The 19,354-nt window shown below is 43.0% G+C and overlaps 1 protein-coding gene across 1 annotated transcript in view; it reads right to left on the minus strand.

The window, feature by feature from the left end:
• ap3b2 (adaptor related protein complex 3 subunit beta 2) overlaps nt 1–19,354 on the minus strand; it is a gene marked incomplete at both ends in the record, with an annotated part of 50,970 nt that overhangs the window by 10,156 nt on the left and 21,460 nt on the right. Inside the window, 13 exon segments of the mRNA XM_084334963.1 lie at nt 52–139; nt 536–701; nt 2,461–2,647; nt 3,297–3,411; nt 5,583–5,621; nt 9,319–9,449; nt 11,999–12,185; nt 14,179–14,355; nt 14,840–14,949; nt 15,961–16,093; nt 17,250–17,312; nt 18,027–18,098; nt 18,508–18,562. Of these exon segments, the coding sequence (XP_084191089.1) occupies nt 52–139; nt 536–701; nt 2,461–2,647; nt 3,297–3,411; nt 5,583–5,621; nt 9,319–9,449; nt 11,999–12,185; nt 14,179–14,355; nt 14,840–14,949; nt 15,961–16,093; nt 17,250–17,312; nt 18,027–18,098; nt 18,508–18,562 (1,523 nt within the window).

Genomic DNA, 19,354 nt, shown 5'->3' on the forward strand with positions numbered 1-19,354 from the left:
CCAAGGGGATCAATAAAGGAATATCTTATCTTAAGAGTGTAAATAACTTACAATCATCAAAGTCGAGCAGAGACATCTCTTTCTTCTCTTTCTTGCTTTCTTTTTTAGCAGGTTTGGAAGGAGGTTTAGATGCAGTTGTCTGAAAAGGGATCAAAGCAGATTGATGTTAACTCATCATTGTGATTCACTCATCATCAGTGAACCATTGACGTGGTTAGATGTATTAGTCTGTGCTAGATGTGGTTAGATGTATTAGTCGGTGCTAGTAATTGACTAACAAAGTATTGGTGAACTAAGACGAAACCCACCAATTAATGGGTTCATTATCTAGGAAGGGGCAGCCCTACAGTTCTGGCATATGTGTGAGTGTATGTGCAAAATGAATCAGCGTTGTTTTTCATATGACATATGTGAGATTATGTGCTAAATAAATCAGCGTTGTTTTTCACATCACATGTGTGAGATTATGTGCAAAATAAATCAGCGTTGTTTTCCCCCTTATTTTTACTTAGCAAAGTAAAAAGAAAACACAAACCTTTTTCTTCTTCTTGACTTCAACCTCAGATTCCGATTCATCGGACTCCGATTTGCTGCTCTCAGACTCACTCTCCTCTTCCTCCTCGGACTCGGACTCCGTAACACTCTTCCGCAGTTTGCTCTTCCTTTCGATCTTCCTCTCCTCCTCCTCGCTGCTCTGCTCGCTGCGAAGTGAGGAGAAAGAATTTCTCGACATCCCAGAGTGACTTCTTTGCGTTCTAGAAAGATCAAGAACATCCCAGCAGGACAGTCTCCTGCACTGGCACAGCGTCAACATAGTGTGGACAGAGGTCTGGCTATGCCAGACGTAGTGACACATTTATCTGCATCTCCCTAAATCATCCTTGAACAGCATTATCCCGCTTTCAATTGCAAGATATGAACACAAAAGCCGCCATCAGCTGCTAAAAACCTTTCTTTTTGCATCAGTGATTAAGGTGAGAATCTAGTCTACTCATGTCTCTTCAACTGTAGTAGAGCAAGTTCAGTTCATACTTTTGTGTATTTCCCAGTTTGTGTTTGTAAAATGAATTGATGAGCAGAGGTGTGCGAGCTTGAGAGTGAAAATGGTAATTTATGTTAACAACCTCAGTTCTCTGAATACCACATACAAGCAAGGTGCTTGTTTTATAATTGCACTGTAGGGATTGAAGGTGTCCCGGTAAAGACGCCGCTACCTTTTTAAGTCTGTGTCAATGTATTCCGTGCAATCTCAGGATTCACATGATATCAATCCAATCCAATCCACTTTATTTATAGAGCACATTTAAAAACAACAACGTTGACCAAAGTGCTGTACAAGTCCCACAACATAAGATAAAAAGATAAAAGCACACAATAAAAACATATGCAATATGTCACATAAAAAAGGCAGGTCTCTCAAACTGTTTAAAAACCAAAAGCCAGAGCAAATAAATGAGTTTTGAGGCATGAGTTAAACACCTGCAGAGTGGGGGCCTGCCTAACATGCAGTGGAAACTCATTCCAGAGCTTTGTGGCTGCCACAGCAAAAGCACGGTCCCCCCCTAAGCTTCAGCCTGGACTTGGGAACAGCCAAGAGGAGCTGATCAGAGGACCTGAGGAACCTTGGAGGAACATAAGGTTCCAGCAGGTCCGAGAGGTAGCCCGGTGCCAAGCCGTTCAGACAAATCAATGCCTTTGCGCTATCTTAAAAACTCAGCCCACCCAGTATGGCAAAAGACAGTGATCGCACAAGATTGGGATGATACTAGCAAAGTGTAACTTTAACCAAACAACTTTCCACATTCCATAAATGGCTGCACCAACAGATAACATTAGTTGCACTGTGGGGCTCGATGGTTTTGTGCTCGTTTGATTTGGTCCTGCCAGATAAATGGCTGCTGCCGAACCCAAAACTGTGTGACATCATTCACCAGCACGAACCCAGGACTGTGTGACATCATTCACCAGCACAAACCCAAAACTGTGTGACATCATTCACCAGCACAAACCCAGGACTGTGTGACATCATTCACCAGCACAAACCCAGGACTGTGTGACATCATTCACCAGCACAAACCCAGGACTGTGTGACATCATTCACCAGCACAAACCCAGGACTGTGTGACATCATTCACCAGCACAAACCCAGGACTGTGTGACATCATTCACCAGCACGAACCCAGGACTGTGTGACATCATTCACCAGCACGAACCCAGGACTGTGTGACATCATTCACCAGCACAAACCCAGGACTGTGTGACATCATTCACCAGCACAAACCCAGGACTGTGTGACATCATTCACCAGCACGAACCCAGGACTGTGTGACATCATTCACCAGCACGAACCCAGGACTGTGTGACATCATTCACCAGCACAAAAAACGGCAACAGTTGCACCACTGTCGCCGTTACAAATTCCAGGTATATTCATCGTTGAAAGGGGAGGTGCTCTGATACCTTTCACTTTCTTGCACTGGTTTCTTGGACTCTTTCAAGACTTTTTTCTTCTTCCTCTCGCCCACCGCGTCTTCCTCTTCTTCCTCGGACTCGGAGCCCTCGTCGCTCTCGTCGCTCTCCGACGCCGAGCCGCTCTCCTCGCTGGCGCTGGCACTGGCGCTGGCCGAGCGGCTGGCCGAGTCTGACTCTGGAGGTAGGAGAGGGAGAGGTTGGATTGAGGAGAGGACCTTCACTCAGCTCATACAGAGGGGAAGACGGTACAAAGCAGCCACACACACCCTCGTCTCTCCCTAGTGCTGTCATGTCATAGTGCATTGGTCCACTAATCAACTGCTCTGGTCTCAGACGATCTAGACATGTTTAGTCGATGATCTGTGGAAGGCTCCTATAAGCCACAACTTGTTAAAAGAAAAAATATCTAACCTAAAACAAAGGAGTGGTGCCTGTTCACCAATATTTTCTGAACTGTCCTGGGGCACAGGAATAACAATGTGTGAATTCTTCAAATGGGTGGCCTTTAATAACCACCAACCCTAAAATCAGCTTTGTGAGGATCAGTCAAAAAGATTGTCCTCACACCCCAAAATGTCCTCACACACACACACACACACACACACACACACACACACACACACACACACACACACACACACACACACACACACACACACACACACACACACACACACACACACACACACACACACACACACACAGAGAGAGATATCTACTGGGTATGTGTTTCATTAAACTGTGTTTTTTGGGCATGATGGTGCATGACGGAGCATTCTCCAGGTTGTCCTGGCAACAGGCAGCCAGCATCGCCCCTTAGTTACCACTGTCAGCCGACTCCGTGGGGCCAGACTCTCCCTCTGAGTCGGAGTAGAAAGGCTTGTCCACCTTCTTCTCTTTCCTCTTCTCGCGGCTGCTGCACTTGGTCCACTCAGGCACCTGGCAGTGAGGAGGAAGCACAGGTCAGCGCCGCCTCAGGAAAATAAACCAAACAACCACCTCGGTGCGGAAGCAAGGACGAGGGCGAAAAAAACGTAGCATGGCCATGAACGCCTCTCCCTGGTTATGATGCGGCGCAATGAAGCCAGACAAACCTATATGTCTGTACCGGGACTCGGGGTCAAATCCGCTTTCAGTTCAAAAAGGATTTCAAAAACGTAAAAACGGAAATGCTTATTTGTGATTGTCAGAACATTCGTTCGCAATAGGTCGGTTACTACTTTTACTTTTTTGAATTGAATTGATTGAAGTGAATTGACCCAAATCCCGTAGATTTTATAGTTAGATGCCAAATTCAGCACATCTCTGTTTGAGGGACACATGTGCATGTGATTGTTCTTTATTTAGCTTTTCTTTTAAATTTCTCTTTCTATTTTTACAGCTAAATGGATGTTCGAGGTGATGCCTTCATGGCCAGTTGCATAAGTGGTTCTCTTGTTTTTAAACAAGGAGCAGTTCCATTAATAGAAGTGATGGCCTCCAGAGGGGTGTCTTCTCCCACGTCAGAAAAAACAAAAGACAATAGTTGGAGCCATTTTGTTTATGTGTGTGTGACCACAGGCCAATCAGCGGACACAAGCACAGATGGCGACATGGTCTTTGCCATTGGTCTCCAAAGGTCTTTTGCCATTTTGCCCTGCAACCTAAAAAGAGTCTTCTTGTAATATGATCGTTCGTATGTATTTTGGGATAACAAATCATTCAAAAGGAAGGCATGATAAACAAAAGGGACACTGTGCTTAAAGGGGAGGTTCAGGATTTTTTAGAAGCCTTTACAAAAACCACAATGTATATTTGACTTTATAAGAGGACATTTGAAGCTGTTGACCCCAATGCACACTGAACTCATGTTACTCTTAAGAGTCAAATGCCCACCATGATATAACTGTAGCAGTATCTCATTGATCACAAACCATGCCCCCTTCAGGAGAAAATGGCACCGGTCTCCTGTTAGCACTGGTTAGCAATGCTACCAAAATGGAACCGCTATATGAAAGCGTTTCTCTCCAATTCACATACAAGTCCTTTTTGAAATAGTACTTATTTGAACTATTGCTACGGCTTATATAATTACATGGAATAGTTTGCATTCTATGTTGAGAGAAAAATGGTTTCCAATGCCCACTGATTTGCACTAGCATCGCTTAAAAATGCTTGCAGGAGTCTGGTTCCACGTTCTCATGAACAAAAACACTGGTGTAAAAAACATTTTAAATGTCCTTTGAAGGGGCATTGGTACTGTAAGTCATTAGAACCTGCCTGTTAGAAATCCTGACTCTTCCCTTTAAAGACATGTAAATGGCCTTCCATTGGTTTGAGCCTCTGTCCCCCCATGTCAATCAGAAAATGTAAATAAAGTACTAATCGACCACAGGAAAAAAGTTATAGCCAAAAGTAATATATTTACGTTTACGTTGTATCTGCAAAAGTCCAAAACAAAGGCTGAAACCAGGAGTTGAACCAACAATCATTGCAGTGACGAGCTCTCACCACTATCTAACTATGATTATAGTTAAGGTTCGTTTTAACATTATGGTTAAGACATACATTTAGGGTTAAGGTTAGGGTTCAATCCCCAGCAGGGGAACTTAAAAGTTTAAAAATGAAAAATGTAAAAAGTTATAAATGATTTTGAATAATATATGTACTTATTTGTAATACGTATATGTTACATTTCCAATACAATAGGTAAATATATGAATTATGGCTATAACATAATGTACATTATGTACCTTTTCTTCCTGTCGTCGATTAGTACTTTATTTACATATTTTACGCGAGATTGGGCTTCCCATGTAGATATCTGTAGGCTACAGGGTCCAGCCAGTCAACCAAGTGGGTCATTTCCAAAAATTATTTTAAAGTCCAGACAGGTTTCTAACGGAGTCTATCTGTGTGGGAGAACCGTTGTCACTTCTGAAAGAATCACTTCTCTTTAATGGTAGAGACCGAGGAAGAGGGTGCTGTGTTTTTGGGGGGTAGCTTTTGCTGAGCTAAAAGCACGGGACAGCAACTACGATAGGCAGGGAGTGTTAAGAAGCACTTAGGTTTTTGGCGCTATGGGGTGGAGGTTCAAATAGGTGGCGCTCTTTGCCACTGAAGTGACTCACACTCGTTAATGTTGTGACTCTTTCGAGCAGCGTAATAACCTGGCGGACGTAGAAAGAAAAAGATTGGGGTGGAGGTGAGATGAGCAAAAAGGAGGGAAAGTCTGGAAGAAGGTCAGGAAGCAAGACGTTGACCGTATTCACACGGCGGCCATTTTGCTCTTACGCATGTCATGCTCAGGTTGGGATTCCTTTCCACGGTACAAAGGGATCCCAACCCGAGCATGACATAAGAGCAAAATGGCCGCTGTGTGAATACGGTCAATAAAGGCACAGGGAGGTGTTTTTGAGTCGCGCCTACAATCAGTAGATGTACAAGATCAGCTTGTGACATCACAAAATACTTGACCCCAAAATCTACTTTTACGGACATTTTGCATACATTCTTAACATGCTCCGTTTGGACAGAATAAGTCTTACAGATTCTCTACAAATTTAACTAAATGAATACTCAATATATTCTGTCAAATGAACACAGATGCTCAAAATGTATCTGCGTAGATGCTGCGTAACTAAAAAAAGGTCATGATATAACTAGCTAGTTACCGCCAGTCCAATGAATTACAACACGTTCCATATGAATGTCCCCAGCGATGACGATGCATGATGTGATGCTTGCTTGTTAAAATGTCAGTATGTTATGAATTGCATTAACAAACTAATGAAAAAAGGAAGTATAACCATTGTGGAAAAAGAAAGATATGTGACAATAATGAGATCAGGACACCATGCAGATCACACAGTATCAAACTCCACCATGTGTGATATACACAAACTGTATCACTGTGTGATATACAGTGCGTGGTTTACACAAACCGTATCACTGTGTGATATACACAGAAACTTGAGCGTTTCTTTTGTGCTGCACAAGATAGCAGTAGGCTAGGCTACCCATCACTGGTTCACCACCTAGCTAACAGCTTTCCAAAGTACTACCAAAAAAAGTCCTTGACATTTTTAAACGTTTATTTTCCTTCACCTACTCTGCAAACTGTTTTTTCGACCTTCACAAAAACGGGAAGGTAGCATTGTTAGCATCCCATGTTGAAAAGAGGCACAGCTAACAAGCGACTAGCCCTGCCAACTTGGTTTCAATAGATTGCTAACAAGCCATTTTATGGAGAAAATGTTGAAACTTTATCCCACAATGTCACAAATGTCTGGTAAAGGAAAATCACATTTTATGTCAAGGCATGTTTTCACTACAAACAGCTCACACAAACCGAATCTTTTAGATTCAGAATCAACTGTCTACATGTATGTCTTCAACCCTCAATGACCACAGACAATCTGTATAATGACGAGAAAATTAACCATTTTGTATTGTCAGTCATTTACCAGTGACAGAAAACTATGATATGTACGACAGAGTCTTAGATACGGATGACTCCCCATTCAAAGGGATCTGGTCTGGTCTCGTTAGTCCCCCGTTATCAAGACGGTGGCAGAGTGAACCGACTTGTCTCTAGACAGACTTTGCCGCGGCTAAGTTCCTTTCCAATCCAATTGATTTCAGAAGAATTTTAGAGGTTGTATATTCAACTCTTCAAGTTTATAGACATAGACATTCTTCTTCCTTCAGCTCAATCATCAAGAGTTATCTAGCATACCATGCAAGGTTGCTCTTCAGTCCTATCTAATAAAGCAGAAATCAAACACTAAAACCAACACGACCGCTCCACTGAGAACTGTGTTTTCTGTCGCGAAAGAGGAAAGAGCAGGCATCAAAACAAACACCACCGCACTCCCAAGCAAGAGGGCACCTCTCGCCAGTCTCCCAGCAAGCCAATCCGGCCCTCGCTGGTGTTAATGACCTCCTCCTGCTGCGGAGACGTAGGGCACACAGAGAGAGAGAGAGAGAGAGAGAGAGAGACACAACATAAGCCATTCAGAACAACCACAAACCATGCTGGGAATTTAACTCCGGCCAAAGTCTGCGGCTGGTCGACTCTAGCTACTTTGAAGTTGTGTTTGGAAGTTCTATTTGAAAAAAGAAAAGTATTATCTGCTTGGCTGGTGGAATGAGTGTGAAAGTATCCGGTGAGTTTTGACACCGATTCCTGTGGATTGAAAAGTCAGCGGACTATCCTTCCTCCTCGCCTGGAACCCATCAGCTTCCAAGTGAGGGCACTGCAGAGATTCACAGACAGTCTCTATATGTCTCATGCCATTTCTCTGATGACCAGTAGAACTTTGTACAATTGAATGACTAAATTACAACCTACTGTAGCCTCCGGATAAAAAAAAATTATAAAAAAAAAAATACAAATCACACCAGGAAGTGAGATGTTGGTGTTAGATCCACATACAGTATATGCACAGTGCACCTGTGTCCTCATCTGGGGCATCTGCATCACAAATACATGATACTAGGTTAGTCCTGGGTATGGAGGACAAATAGGCCAGTCAGTGAGTTAAAGAAATTAAATAATTAAAGTGACAAGTGAATCAATCCTTGAGGCCCCTCCTTCTGTGCAAATCAAATACTTTTCTCAAATGAAATCTCTTGATTTGAGGAAGGAAGGGAGATGGCTCAAGGTTTGACTTCATGCGTGCATCGTGAGCATAAGAGTCATCTATGAACCGATGGCACATGGAGCGATGAGGGTGGGGAGAGCGGGGGATGGTGTCTTGGGGGCTCTAGCTATAGGCGGGAGAATGTATACTACGGTTTATATAAGCAGCACTTTGAGCTACACAAATGCAATTCATAAACCCACGATTCTAAATGGTCTAAAAGGGGTTCATGGACAGTATACTTGTTTATACTAGATATCTTTAAGTGTATAATAGGGAGCTGACTTTCTGCCCCCTCTTTTTTCATTCCCTTTTTGTATCACATGTGCTATTGGCTCAAAAAACAAAGGTGAGGAATCACCTGGGTGGGTGGGAGGCTGCTGCCCGACACCAGAGGCCAGTGTGACGGAGAGGGGGGGGCGATGAATAGATAGACTCCCTGATTCCAGGTGACTGGTCTATTACTATATGCTGGGTATATTGGCATCGCTGCTGTTGTTGTATTTGTTGTTGTTTTGTCAGACTGGGGTAAGATAGTAAATGGGAATAATTCACAAGAGTGTTTGTTTTGATCCTGCTTGGAGTACCGCATGGGTGGGGTTTGCACAATGAGTACCAGAACGTCTGAACAATCACAGGAACATATCTATATTCGTTGACGAAATGAGTCTACCTGACACTGTCTGAGTGGTCCCTGATGCTGTAAAACCCACCCGCCAGGTACCCCAAGCAGCTTAAAAAACAATCATTTACAAATACTATTTGAGCCAGGTCTGGTATTTTCTCCTAATACACATGACAATAAACATGAACTGTTTGGGAGCCGAATGCAGCTGGAGAGAGTGATAAAGACAATAAAGACAATAACTCTCTTTTTCTCCTCAGTGACTTATTGTGTTACCATGAAAGAGGAGTTGTTAGTAGCATCCCTTTTGGGAATAGATGGAGGCCCAAAAGGGATTTTTGGGTTACACCAAATGAGTGGTTGGTTATGCTGATGATGAGCGGTGTGTTCGGGAAGGACGCTGGTGAACAGAGGAGTCGATGTCCTACTGGATGTGATCTTGGGGAATTTTGGCGAACTACGCCCCCTCTGAGACACTGCCCTGGTGTGGGGCATGAACCCTCACTACCCTCTGCCTTTGGGGGGGCCCTGGGAGGACTCCCAGGACCCCCCCCCCAACTGCAAGTCTCTGAATGTTACTGTTCCCACTGCACGCACAGACTCCTTCACCTCCACGTTGCGCACGGAGGGATCGGGTGCGGCTTCGGGCCAGGCGGGCAGCTCCTGGTAGCCACCGGCCTTGGCGTTCAGCAGGTGAGACAGGGAACCCAGCTGGAAGTGATCTCGGTCTGCAAGAGTGAAGGATTGATTGATTGATTGATTGATTGATTGATTGATTGATTGATTGATTGAAAACTTTATTAACAGATTGCAGAATGGGTACAATACAGTACGGCTCAATACTAACAACTGCTAAGAGGATGAAGACCAGAAAATGACTTTCGTCTTGTTTACATCAGGGTCCTCCATTTTCAATTCATCAAGACATTTATGACATACAAGACATACAAATATATTGTATATATATATTGTGGCAGATATCAACCCCCCTCTCATGGATATGTGAAGGATGGGAGATATTATTGCCACGGAAAGAGTAGAAACAATTAGGTAGCTGATTAGTACTGATAGAACACACCTGCGCATCATTAGTTCACCCACATCTCCCGTGCACTGCACACACCCCAGACACACACACTACAAAGAGACTAGGTTAGTCAGGAGTAAGGTGAGTGGAGGTGAGGTTGGAGTTGTGACATAGAGAGAGACAGATTGAGATATTCAGAATTGTGTAAGGTGAGAGGTAGTGAGAGGAGAGGTGAAGGCGAGAAGGTGTTCATTGTTTACTGGACCCTAGACTGGCTGAGAAACCCCCGTGTGTACTGACCCTGGACCGGACGACTACCCTGAGTATTGAACAATCCCTTTTTGTGTACGAGAGCCTGTTTTGTGTTTTTGACCATCGGACTGAATCACGACCATTCTTTTGCCTATCGAACTGAATTCTGCCCTTATTCAATAAATATTCGTATTGATTGACATTGCTCTTGTGTGGACATTCTAATTTGTTTGTATTTGAACCGTGGCGAGTCTGAACCCCACCAGGCTCGTCACAATATATATATATATGAGGAACCACACGGCCGTCAACAACAGAGGCAGTGCAGTGCGCAGGATGTTCATGTACAGTCTCCTCCCCATCATATGTATATATTCTCTGTTAGGATCTATGGGTAACAGTACTGTATATTTGCATATCGTATATGTCACAAATGTAACAGTACTGTATACCTGTATACCCTATGCCATAAATGATGTCATGATGTCATGTATGTTGTGTATGTCATAGATGTCACTATGAATTGAAAATGGGGGACCCTGATGTAAACAAGACAAACGTCTTTCTCTGGTCTGCATCCCCTTAACACTTTAAGGACCGTCCACGTATATATACGGGTTTCGGTGCCATGCGTTGTGGACCAGAGCCACGTATATAGCCGTGGCAAGTTGTTATTGTTTTATTCCATATTTATAACGCTATTAACGTCCGCGATCGAGATGCATGACCTACCCACATATTTGATTTTCGAAACATGCAATACCGGCCAGATTCGCTTAGGGGCGCCATCGCTCCACTGCAGTATCATTGAGGGCGATTGTAAAAAAAAATCTTTTACAGTCTGTGGGCGGATCATATGAGCCTCGATTCCAAACGAAGACCCTCCATCTTTGATCCCGTTACCGAACGCATATTTCAGCCTGGAATAATGGGATTTATGATTAGCCAATGGACATATCGATCTACCAGAATCCGATGACTAATGAAGAAATGCTGCCGGCGATCACATGGCCTGACGGTAGGATACTATTCCCCCAAATTACAGCTGGATTGGACATTGTTTTAAAACGTGATCGATCACTGACATTGGCTACCTGAACGCAAACTATATTGCTAATCAATAATACTAATCGGCGTTCCCCACCGCCCCCATTTCATCCATAGATGCTCTGTAATAGTCCGGATGCTACGCAGTTTGTTTTATTTAATTTGTATATATACAGCAGAAATGGCGTTTGATATAACGGCGCCAACGTTTAGCCTATTATCTAGCTTCCTGGAAAAAAGACGAGACGAAAAGCGCGATAAACCTTATATTCACGACGCTATAAAATGACAACCAACCGATGGATTTTTATTTTCTTTAAGCCATTATGAAGGCACGGTTTATGCACTCAAGTGACAATGAGAATGGACAGATAGCAATACTATAAATTATATATATAGCTCTTAGAACGTACATCGGTTTGTAAACATACCTCTGTCCTCTGAGGCATAAATCGCCGCAAGACTGTGGTCGCCAAAGTGTTAACAATTGTGTATTGAGCCGTACTGTATTGTACCCATTCTGCAATCTGTTAAATAAAGTTTTCATTCATTAATTCATTCATTCATTCATTCATTCATTCATTCATTCATTCATTCATTCATTCATTCATTCATTCATTCATTCATTCATTCATTCATTCATTCATTCATGTTGTTTTCTTGTCCAGTGAAATGTCTCATTTCTAGGTAAAACACTGGAAAAGCATGATATTACTGTTCCACTGCGAGTAATAAGACACCAAATTATTCAATTATTTTCGTTGATGACATTCTCTAAACATTCTCTATAGATGGAAAACATACAGGGACAAAAGTTATCATGTAAAACTGAATGGAAAGTACCAAGAATACACATTTTCCCTTGCAGATGGGTGTGAACAAGTGCAACCTAAATGTGAGGGTGTTAAGTATATGAGATTGCCATTCAACATGCACCCTTCTTGATGATACCTTTGAACGGAGACTCAAGGATAGGCGCTGGCTTGAGGGCGAGGAACAGCTTCTTGGCGTACTTGCTGAGGGCGCCGCTCTTGTCTGTGGGGACTATGAGCTGACGGATGAAGCGCGCCCGGTCACGGATGTCGTAGTTTTGGTCATACTTGGCCAGGTTGAGGACGTACTGAGTTAGCAGCTTGGTCTGCCCAGGAACATGAATGAAGAGAAGTAGGAGAATGGGGCGGGGTTACACATATTATTTACATTTAACTGCTATCAAATAACAACTTCAGAAAAGTACACAATTCCTTTTCTTGGAAAATACACTGCTTGAGTAGTAGGCATACTCTGATCAAAGGAAATGTCCTCCATTAAACATTTTACTTAAAGGTGCCCTTCTGTGACATTTTAGATAATTTGGAATGAGGACTGTGTACACTGAACCACGAACAATTGGAATGAGCACGTAATTGAATGGTTGAGTCTACGTGGTCATGCTTATTCCATTGTATGTGGTTGAGTCTACGTGGTCATGCTTATTCCATCTAATTGTATGTGGTTGAATCTAAACCTCTTTCCAAACAATCTAATAGTGTATCAAGTGCACCTTTAAATAAAACAATAAGAGAATTTGATAATGAATGTACATAAGTGAATATTAATAGCATCAGAGCAGAGTAATCATAGTAAACATGTATGGACAAGACAAAATGTGAAGGGTGTAGTGAAATCAGGTCAGTAAGTATCAAATGTTCTGGGTCTTCACAAAGACCATGTCTTCGCAACTTAAAGTAGTTAGTTTGGATTTTTTTCTTTTTACTTAGAGTCCCTTGGTTGGAGTTCTGGCCGGGTTGCAAACGAACAGGAAGATAACTAGTAACTGTGTACGCATACGGGCTAGTTCCAAGAAATCATGTCGGCCTGAGAGAAGAATCAAACATTGGAAATACGTGAGGGCTGCTGTTTTCCGTTGTGGATGGTTAAAATGTGTGTCTGCATGTTGTGATGTGAATCAAAACCTTTTTTGTTTCAAGACCCTGTGTGCTGCCTGTCTGAATATTCACAGTTTGCTTGGAACCACGGGACTCTAAGTAAGCTAATGTTTTATTTATTTATTATTATCTTTTCCCCCCTCCTTTTTCCGTTTTTCTCCCATCCCAACGTTAGTCGTTATGCCAATTCCCAATCCCCTTCCTGGTCGTTGCGCACTTACCCCCCCCTACCGTCGGTCTGGGAGGGCGGAGACTATCACATGCTTCCTCCGACACATAGCCAGCCCACCGCTTCTTTTCACCTGGCAGCGCGGACTCTCACTGGGGGAGTGTAACGTGTCGAAGGATCACACTACCTCCCCCAGATCCTTCCCTCGCTGTGCAGGCGCCCCGACCGTGTCATAATCACGGCGAGAGCCTTCTTCACCTTCCACACCATCACGGCGAGAGCCTTCCTAACCCCTCATCCTTCCACACCCTTATATGGGCAGCATCCGACCCCAGCATTCCCACGCTGCCAGAGGGACAGCGCGGCTGTGAGGGATTCCCTCATCAACAAACCCCTACATCAGCCCACGGATCCTGCTCTCCCTCGTCGCAGTGTTAACCTAACAACCTAGGTACGACGACGCACACTAGCCTTGCTACTCTGTCCTTGTTGCCTATCTTGTCCTAATCTTTGTTCTCCCTGTGCCCAGGACCACCACTCCCGAGACGCACCCACCTGGACGCTCCTGTACTGCACGAGGAGTGCACCTGCTCGCATCTATTTGCACATTCCTGTCCTGTAATACCCGTCTGCTTCGGGCCTACATTAAAACCAACCTAAAACACTCCATTCTCTCCTCCTGTGTTCTGCTATTGGGCTCCGCCACTGCTGCCCTAACAGACCGGACTGTAGGAGTCGCTGTTTACAACGACCAGGACCCACCCCACCGGCTTTCCCACCCGCTGACACTGCCAATTGTGTCAGTATGGACGGCCGACCAAGCCGGAGGTACCGCGGCAGCTGGATTCGATCCCACTGTCTCTGCGGTGGTAGACAGACGCTTAGTCCGCTGCGCTACCCGGCCGCCAAGTAAGCTAATGTTAATGCATCGATTACACTACTGGCAAGTATTTCATACCACTTCATGTAGAAAAGAAAAGAAAAGAAAACTGTCCCTTTAAAAAGAACAAAAACACAAGTGAAGTTAGCAGCACCTGTTTGGAGTTGGTGAGATAGAGCTTGGCAGCCAGGTTGATGATCTGGAGCTTGACTATGTCTTCTTCATTAGTGAACGTCTTAGCCATCTTCCTCAACACGTCCGGGGCGATCTTGGGCACGTGTTCACAGTACTCACCTATCAGCCAGAGGATACTGGCCCGTGCCATGGGCACCTGGGGACACAGGATAGATAGACAGACAGACAGACAGACAGACTTAGTAGATCAGTAGTCATAATGGAACTGGTTGGTTGGGCCAATGATTTGGGTTTCTGTCTGTGTTGTCATGCATACTGAGTGGACTAGCTACAGTGAACCAATACTTCCCTAAGGGATCAATTAAGTTAGTATGTAAGTAAGGCTCAGAGTAGGAATGATGATCTAGATTCTAGGTTGATCGCCTCTTTCATTACAAAGGTTAGAGAAGTGGGATTGAGATTGAGGGTTGCTGGTTCAACTCCTCTGAGCTGCTGACCAGGGGAGCTTCTCACTGGCCAACAGTAAAAGCTATTACAAACTATTTCACGCCAGCAATAACTTAAACGTAAATGATCATACATTTTCAAATGCTGGATAAATTAAAAAAAATTTAACTCTTCAAAGTCAAAAGCAGATTGGACATCAGCCCAGGAAATAGACAAGACCCAACAAGTCTCACCTGGATGTTGTCGGTGAGTTTAGCCATGTGCTTGATGATGTCACTGTGCTTCTCCGGCTGCATCTGCAACAGCTTCTTAATGACGACCACCGACTCTGCCACCACCAGCTCTGAAACTCAACAGCTTCTTATTAATGACAACCACAGACTCTGCCACCACCAGCTCTGAAACACAACAGCTTCTTATTAATGACGACCACAAACTCTGCCACCCACCACCAGCTCTGAAACACAACGGCTTCTTATTAATGACGACCACAGACTCTGCCACCACCAGCTCTGAAACACAACAGCTTCTTATTAATGACGACCACAGACTCTGCCACCACCAGCTCTGGAACACAACCACTGTCCATCATGTGTCACATATTGAACCATCTTTTACTCATCTCAGGTTACGTTTTGGAGAAAGGTATTTCAGCAGGGATAGGAAAGATGGTCCTGGTTACTGTAAACTAGGGGGAAATACCACTGTTTCACTGTTGATACAGATTCCCAGTACTTAAAGGAACATAATGGGAAATGTGCCTACCATCTTCTCCAGAGTCAAACAAGAAGATACAGTAGATGCCAATTTCTTCTCTGTGCGTTCAGCAGAAAGCTATCCGGCTGCAAGATAACCTAGCTTAGCACACATTTATGGAAGCAGATAGCCTCCCTAGACTAGCCTAGCTGTTGGCCAAAACAAACAAGGCTAGTGGTCCGTATCCACTTCCATTAATTTGTGCTAAGTTAGGCTAGCTTGCAGCCGGACACCTTTCTACTGAACGCACAGAGAGGAAATTGGTATCCATCTTCTTGTCTGACTTGTCTGTTGGCATGTTCCTTTAACTATTAAATATTGACAAGTAGAATTCAGACCTGATCCTTTACTTTTACTCAGCAATATAGACGTAGAAAATCAGTTTGAAAATGAGAACAATTGGGCAAAGATTAGTGAGTAATAATAAATGTTTCTTTTGTACATTACAAAAATCGAACATCCATCTACAGTGTGAAAGAGGCAGAACTTTAAGACATTTGGTATCCGATGTTAGCATAAGAGAAATTCTCATTAATATCTTTCTGATATCTTTCTGAAAATTGCTAAAGAAATGCAGCCACTGATTGATTGAACTCACCGTCTCTGTTGGACAGCAGCTGGACCAGTCCGTTCAGACACGTGTCTCTCACGTCTCCGATGTTGGTGGCACAGCGGCCGATGGCTTGGATTGTGGCGGCAACAAAGTCTTTATCCATGCTTTTAATGTACGTCTGCCAGAAATTATATTCAGTCAGTACAACCAGTACAGGGAGTGAGCCAACAGTTATTTGATTATATTGAATCAAGGAACACACCAACATTATGGCGAATGCGCTTACCGTCTTCTCCACAAGTGAATGGAAGCAGACACATCTCCCAGGGTTTTACGCTAGGCTAGTGGTCCGTATCCATTTCCATTTATTTGTGCTAAGCTATCTTATTGCTATCTTATTGCTATCTTATTGTCTGACTATAAGCACATAATGTAATTGTTAATTGTTCCCAAAAGGCAAGATAAAGCTCTGTTAGACTACTATCCATGCCTGGGGATAAGCCCTTGTGTATGGGCTTGAGTTCTCATAGTGGCACAGTTTCAGGTCATCATTTTGGGAGTTTAGTGGTTTGAAAAAGGTTTTCATAGTAGAGTCATGTCAATTTATTACAAGCAGGTCTATGTAAATATTCCCATTCTCTCACATGAATCTCTGGAAGGCTACGGTAGCATTATCTTGAATCTTCAGAGACAAAACATGGCTAGACCAACTGCTATGCATACAGCAATTCCCTCATGCCTTATGGATAAGAACATCTGATGTTTCACCCCTGAGTGTGTCCCATTCCTTTAGCAAGGTTTCTGAAATGCCAATGGCATTTAGTATTCAAGAGCAGCAATTTGGGGCTCCGGTTTTTCAGTCTGCTGTAGGCATGGTTTATTCAGATTGAATGCATGGAGCTCCGCACCCATTCTCTGGTTCAGGAAGAATGTTCTATATGGCCTCAGGCAAAAGATTATCTACTGTAACTTTACTAGAAACGCTGACATTGTTTCATAGAACGAGGTTTAAAACCTAACAATCAATCTGCACTGTGGTAACTCCATCATAATATCTGAGAAATGTTGGTTTCTATGTTGCATGGTAAAACTTTCACCAGAGGACATGACATAGAGATAATAATTCTGGGGTACTACCGAGCTCTTTGAATGTGTTCCTGAAATCATTCTTAAACTGAATCCAACAAAATACCTGGGTCATCAACTGAGAGTTCATTCATTTCCAAATAATTATCCAGCTGGGATAGAAAGTCTGATGTATAGGCAGAGTTGTGTAAAGGGTTGTGTCGAGGTGGGAGCATGTCGTGGGCACACTTCCTTAATCAGAGATCTACCTGAAACTCCCTCAGGATGGTGGAAATGTTTGTCTCGTTTGCCAAGTTAGTCAGGACCTCCAGCTGCCAACAGAAAACACAGAGAGCTTTTGTTGAATGTGGTATATGTGGCTTTGGTTGAATGTGTTTAACTGGAAATGTATCGTTCTAAAAGCACAATACAAAGTTATGTTGGGCTCCTTTCATACATTTCCTGAATATTTGATATAGTATGTGTATAGTATGTGTGTAGTATGTGTATAGTATGTGTGTAGTAGGGATGCTCGATATTGGCTTTTTTACCGATATACCGATATTGTCCAACTCTTAATTTCCGATACCGATATCAACCGATACCGATATATGCAGGGTAGAATTTCAGGTAATTAACATTACATATCTCTTGTTGTGGAATTAACACAACATTATGCATATTTTTGACAATAAATAAAATCAGAATTTGTTCTTACTTGCTTGCCTGGGTAAATAAAGGTTATAGAAATGTAAAAAAAAATAAATATATATATATATATATATATTTTTTTTTTATTTTTTTTTTGAAAACCAATACCGATATTTTCCAATATCACATTTTAATGCCGATATCGGCCGATAATATCGGTAGGCCGATAATATCGGACATCCCTAGTGTGTAGTATGTGTATAGTATGTGTGTATTATGTAATGTTATGTGTATTTATTATCAATAGCTGACAGGAAATCAAATGTAGTCAATTCACAATGTTTATGTGGTGAAGCTGTAACTGTCTATATGCATAATATACTGTAGAATAGAACCTTGAGGACTTTGATCTGGGTGGGGTCTGTGGAGCGGATGTAGAAGCTCTTGAGGTACGGTTCAAACATCCCCTGAAAGCACAGAGAAACGAACCCTTGACTTTAATCAACATACCTACTGCTCACTAAACTGACTTTAGTCAACATACCTACTGCTCACTAAACTGACTTTACATTTAGTCATTTAGCTGACGCTTTTATCCAAAGCAACTTACAAGTTCTGTACGACAAGTCACTTAAGTCAACATACCTACTGCTCACTAAACTGACTTTAGTCAACATACCTACTGCTCACTAAACTGACTTTAGTCAACATACCTACTGCTCACTAAACTGACTTTAGTCAACATACCTACTGCTCACTAAACTGACTTTAGTCAACATACCTACTGCTCACTAAACTGCAAGAAATTGAAAGTGTCAAAGGTGTCATTTAAAATGTCAATGATATATGGTGATATACTGACTGTCTGTCACTCACCCTTCTCTTAATGGACATGGTGGCCACATTCTGAAGAACAACATACTGGACTTCACTGCAGGAGAGAGAGAGAGAGAGAGAGAGAGAGAGAGAGAGAGAGAGAGAGAGAGAGAGAGAGAGAGAGAGAGAGAGAGAGAGAGAGGCAGAGAGAGAGAGAGAGAGAGAAAGAGAGAGAGAGAGGGATTCAGTGAAGTGACAAATCCCTCATTCTTCAAGGCAACTGCACTATCAAGTAGGAATAATGGGAACTGTGGTGAAACATATTGATTGAGTATTGATTTCTGACACAAACACGTGTGTGTTGCAGACAACACGCTCAGCCGGTGCACCCTGCCGCTGCCAACACGGCTGTACACGCTACTAACATGTGTCTATGTAAATAAGTGTTTATAGCACTGTCCCTATGAGGTCCTGTTGCAAATGTACCGTGTGTGTCACACTGGCAATGTGTGAATCAATTCAAAATCTTAATAGAAATCGCAGTTTTTATGCAGACGAAAGAGCATTAATTCATAAATATCTTCTTGGAGTAGACTTAACTGAGTTCTCTCAATATAATAATAGGAAATCCATTACCTGACCTGGACTGACCCCAAGCCTGGCAAGCTGCTGCAATGATTCCCCGTTTCCCCTCAACGCTGACTGATGACCTCATTATTGCGATGCCCAGCGATGCCCTACTCTATAATAATCTGAAGGCCAGCGGAACTAACTGCCAATAAACTGCTCCTTAGCGGGTACCATCCCTTCTGGTGTTTTCACACACTGACCACATTACTCTCCGTGGTCCCATGTATCTGTGTGCATGCAACAAATAAACTGGCAGAATTGAATTGTACTGTTGTAC

This window comes from Notolepis coatsorum (assembly GCF_963971535.1).
Source record: "Notolepis coatsorum genome assembly, chromosome: 18".
In the NCBI taxonomy this organism is placed as follows: Eukaryota; Metazoa; Chordata; class Actinopteri; order Aulopiformes; family Paralepididae; genus Notolepis; species Notolepis coatsorum.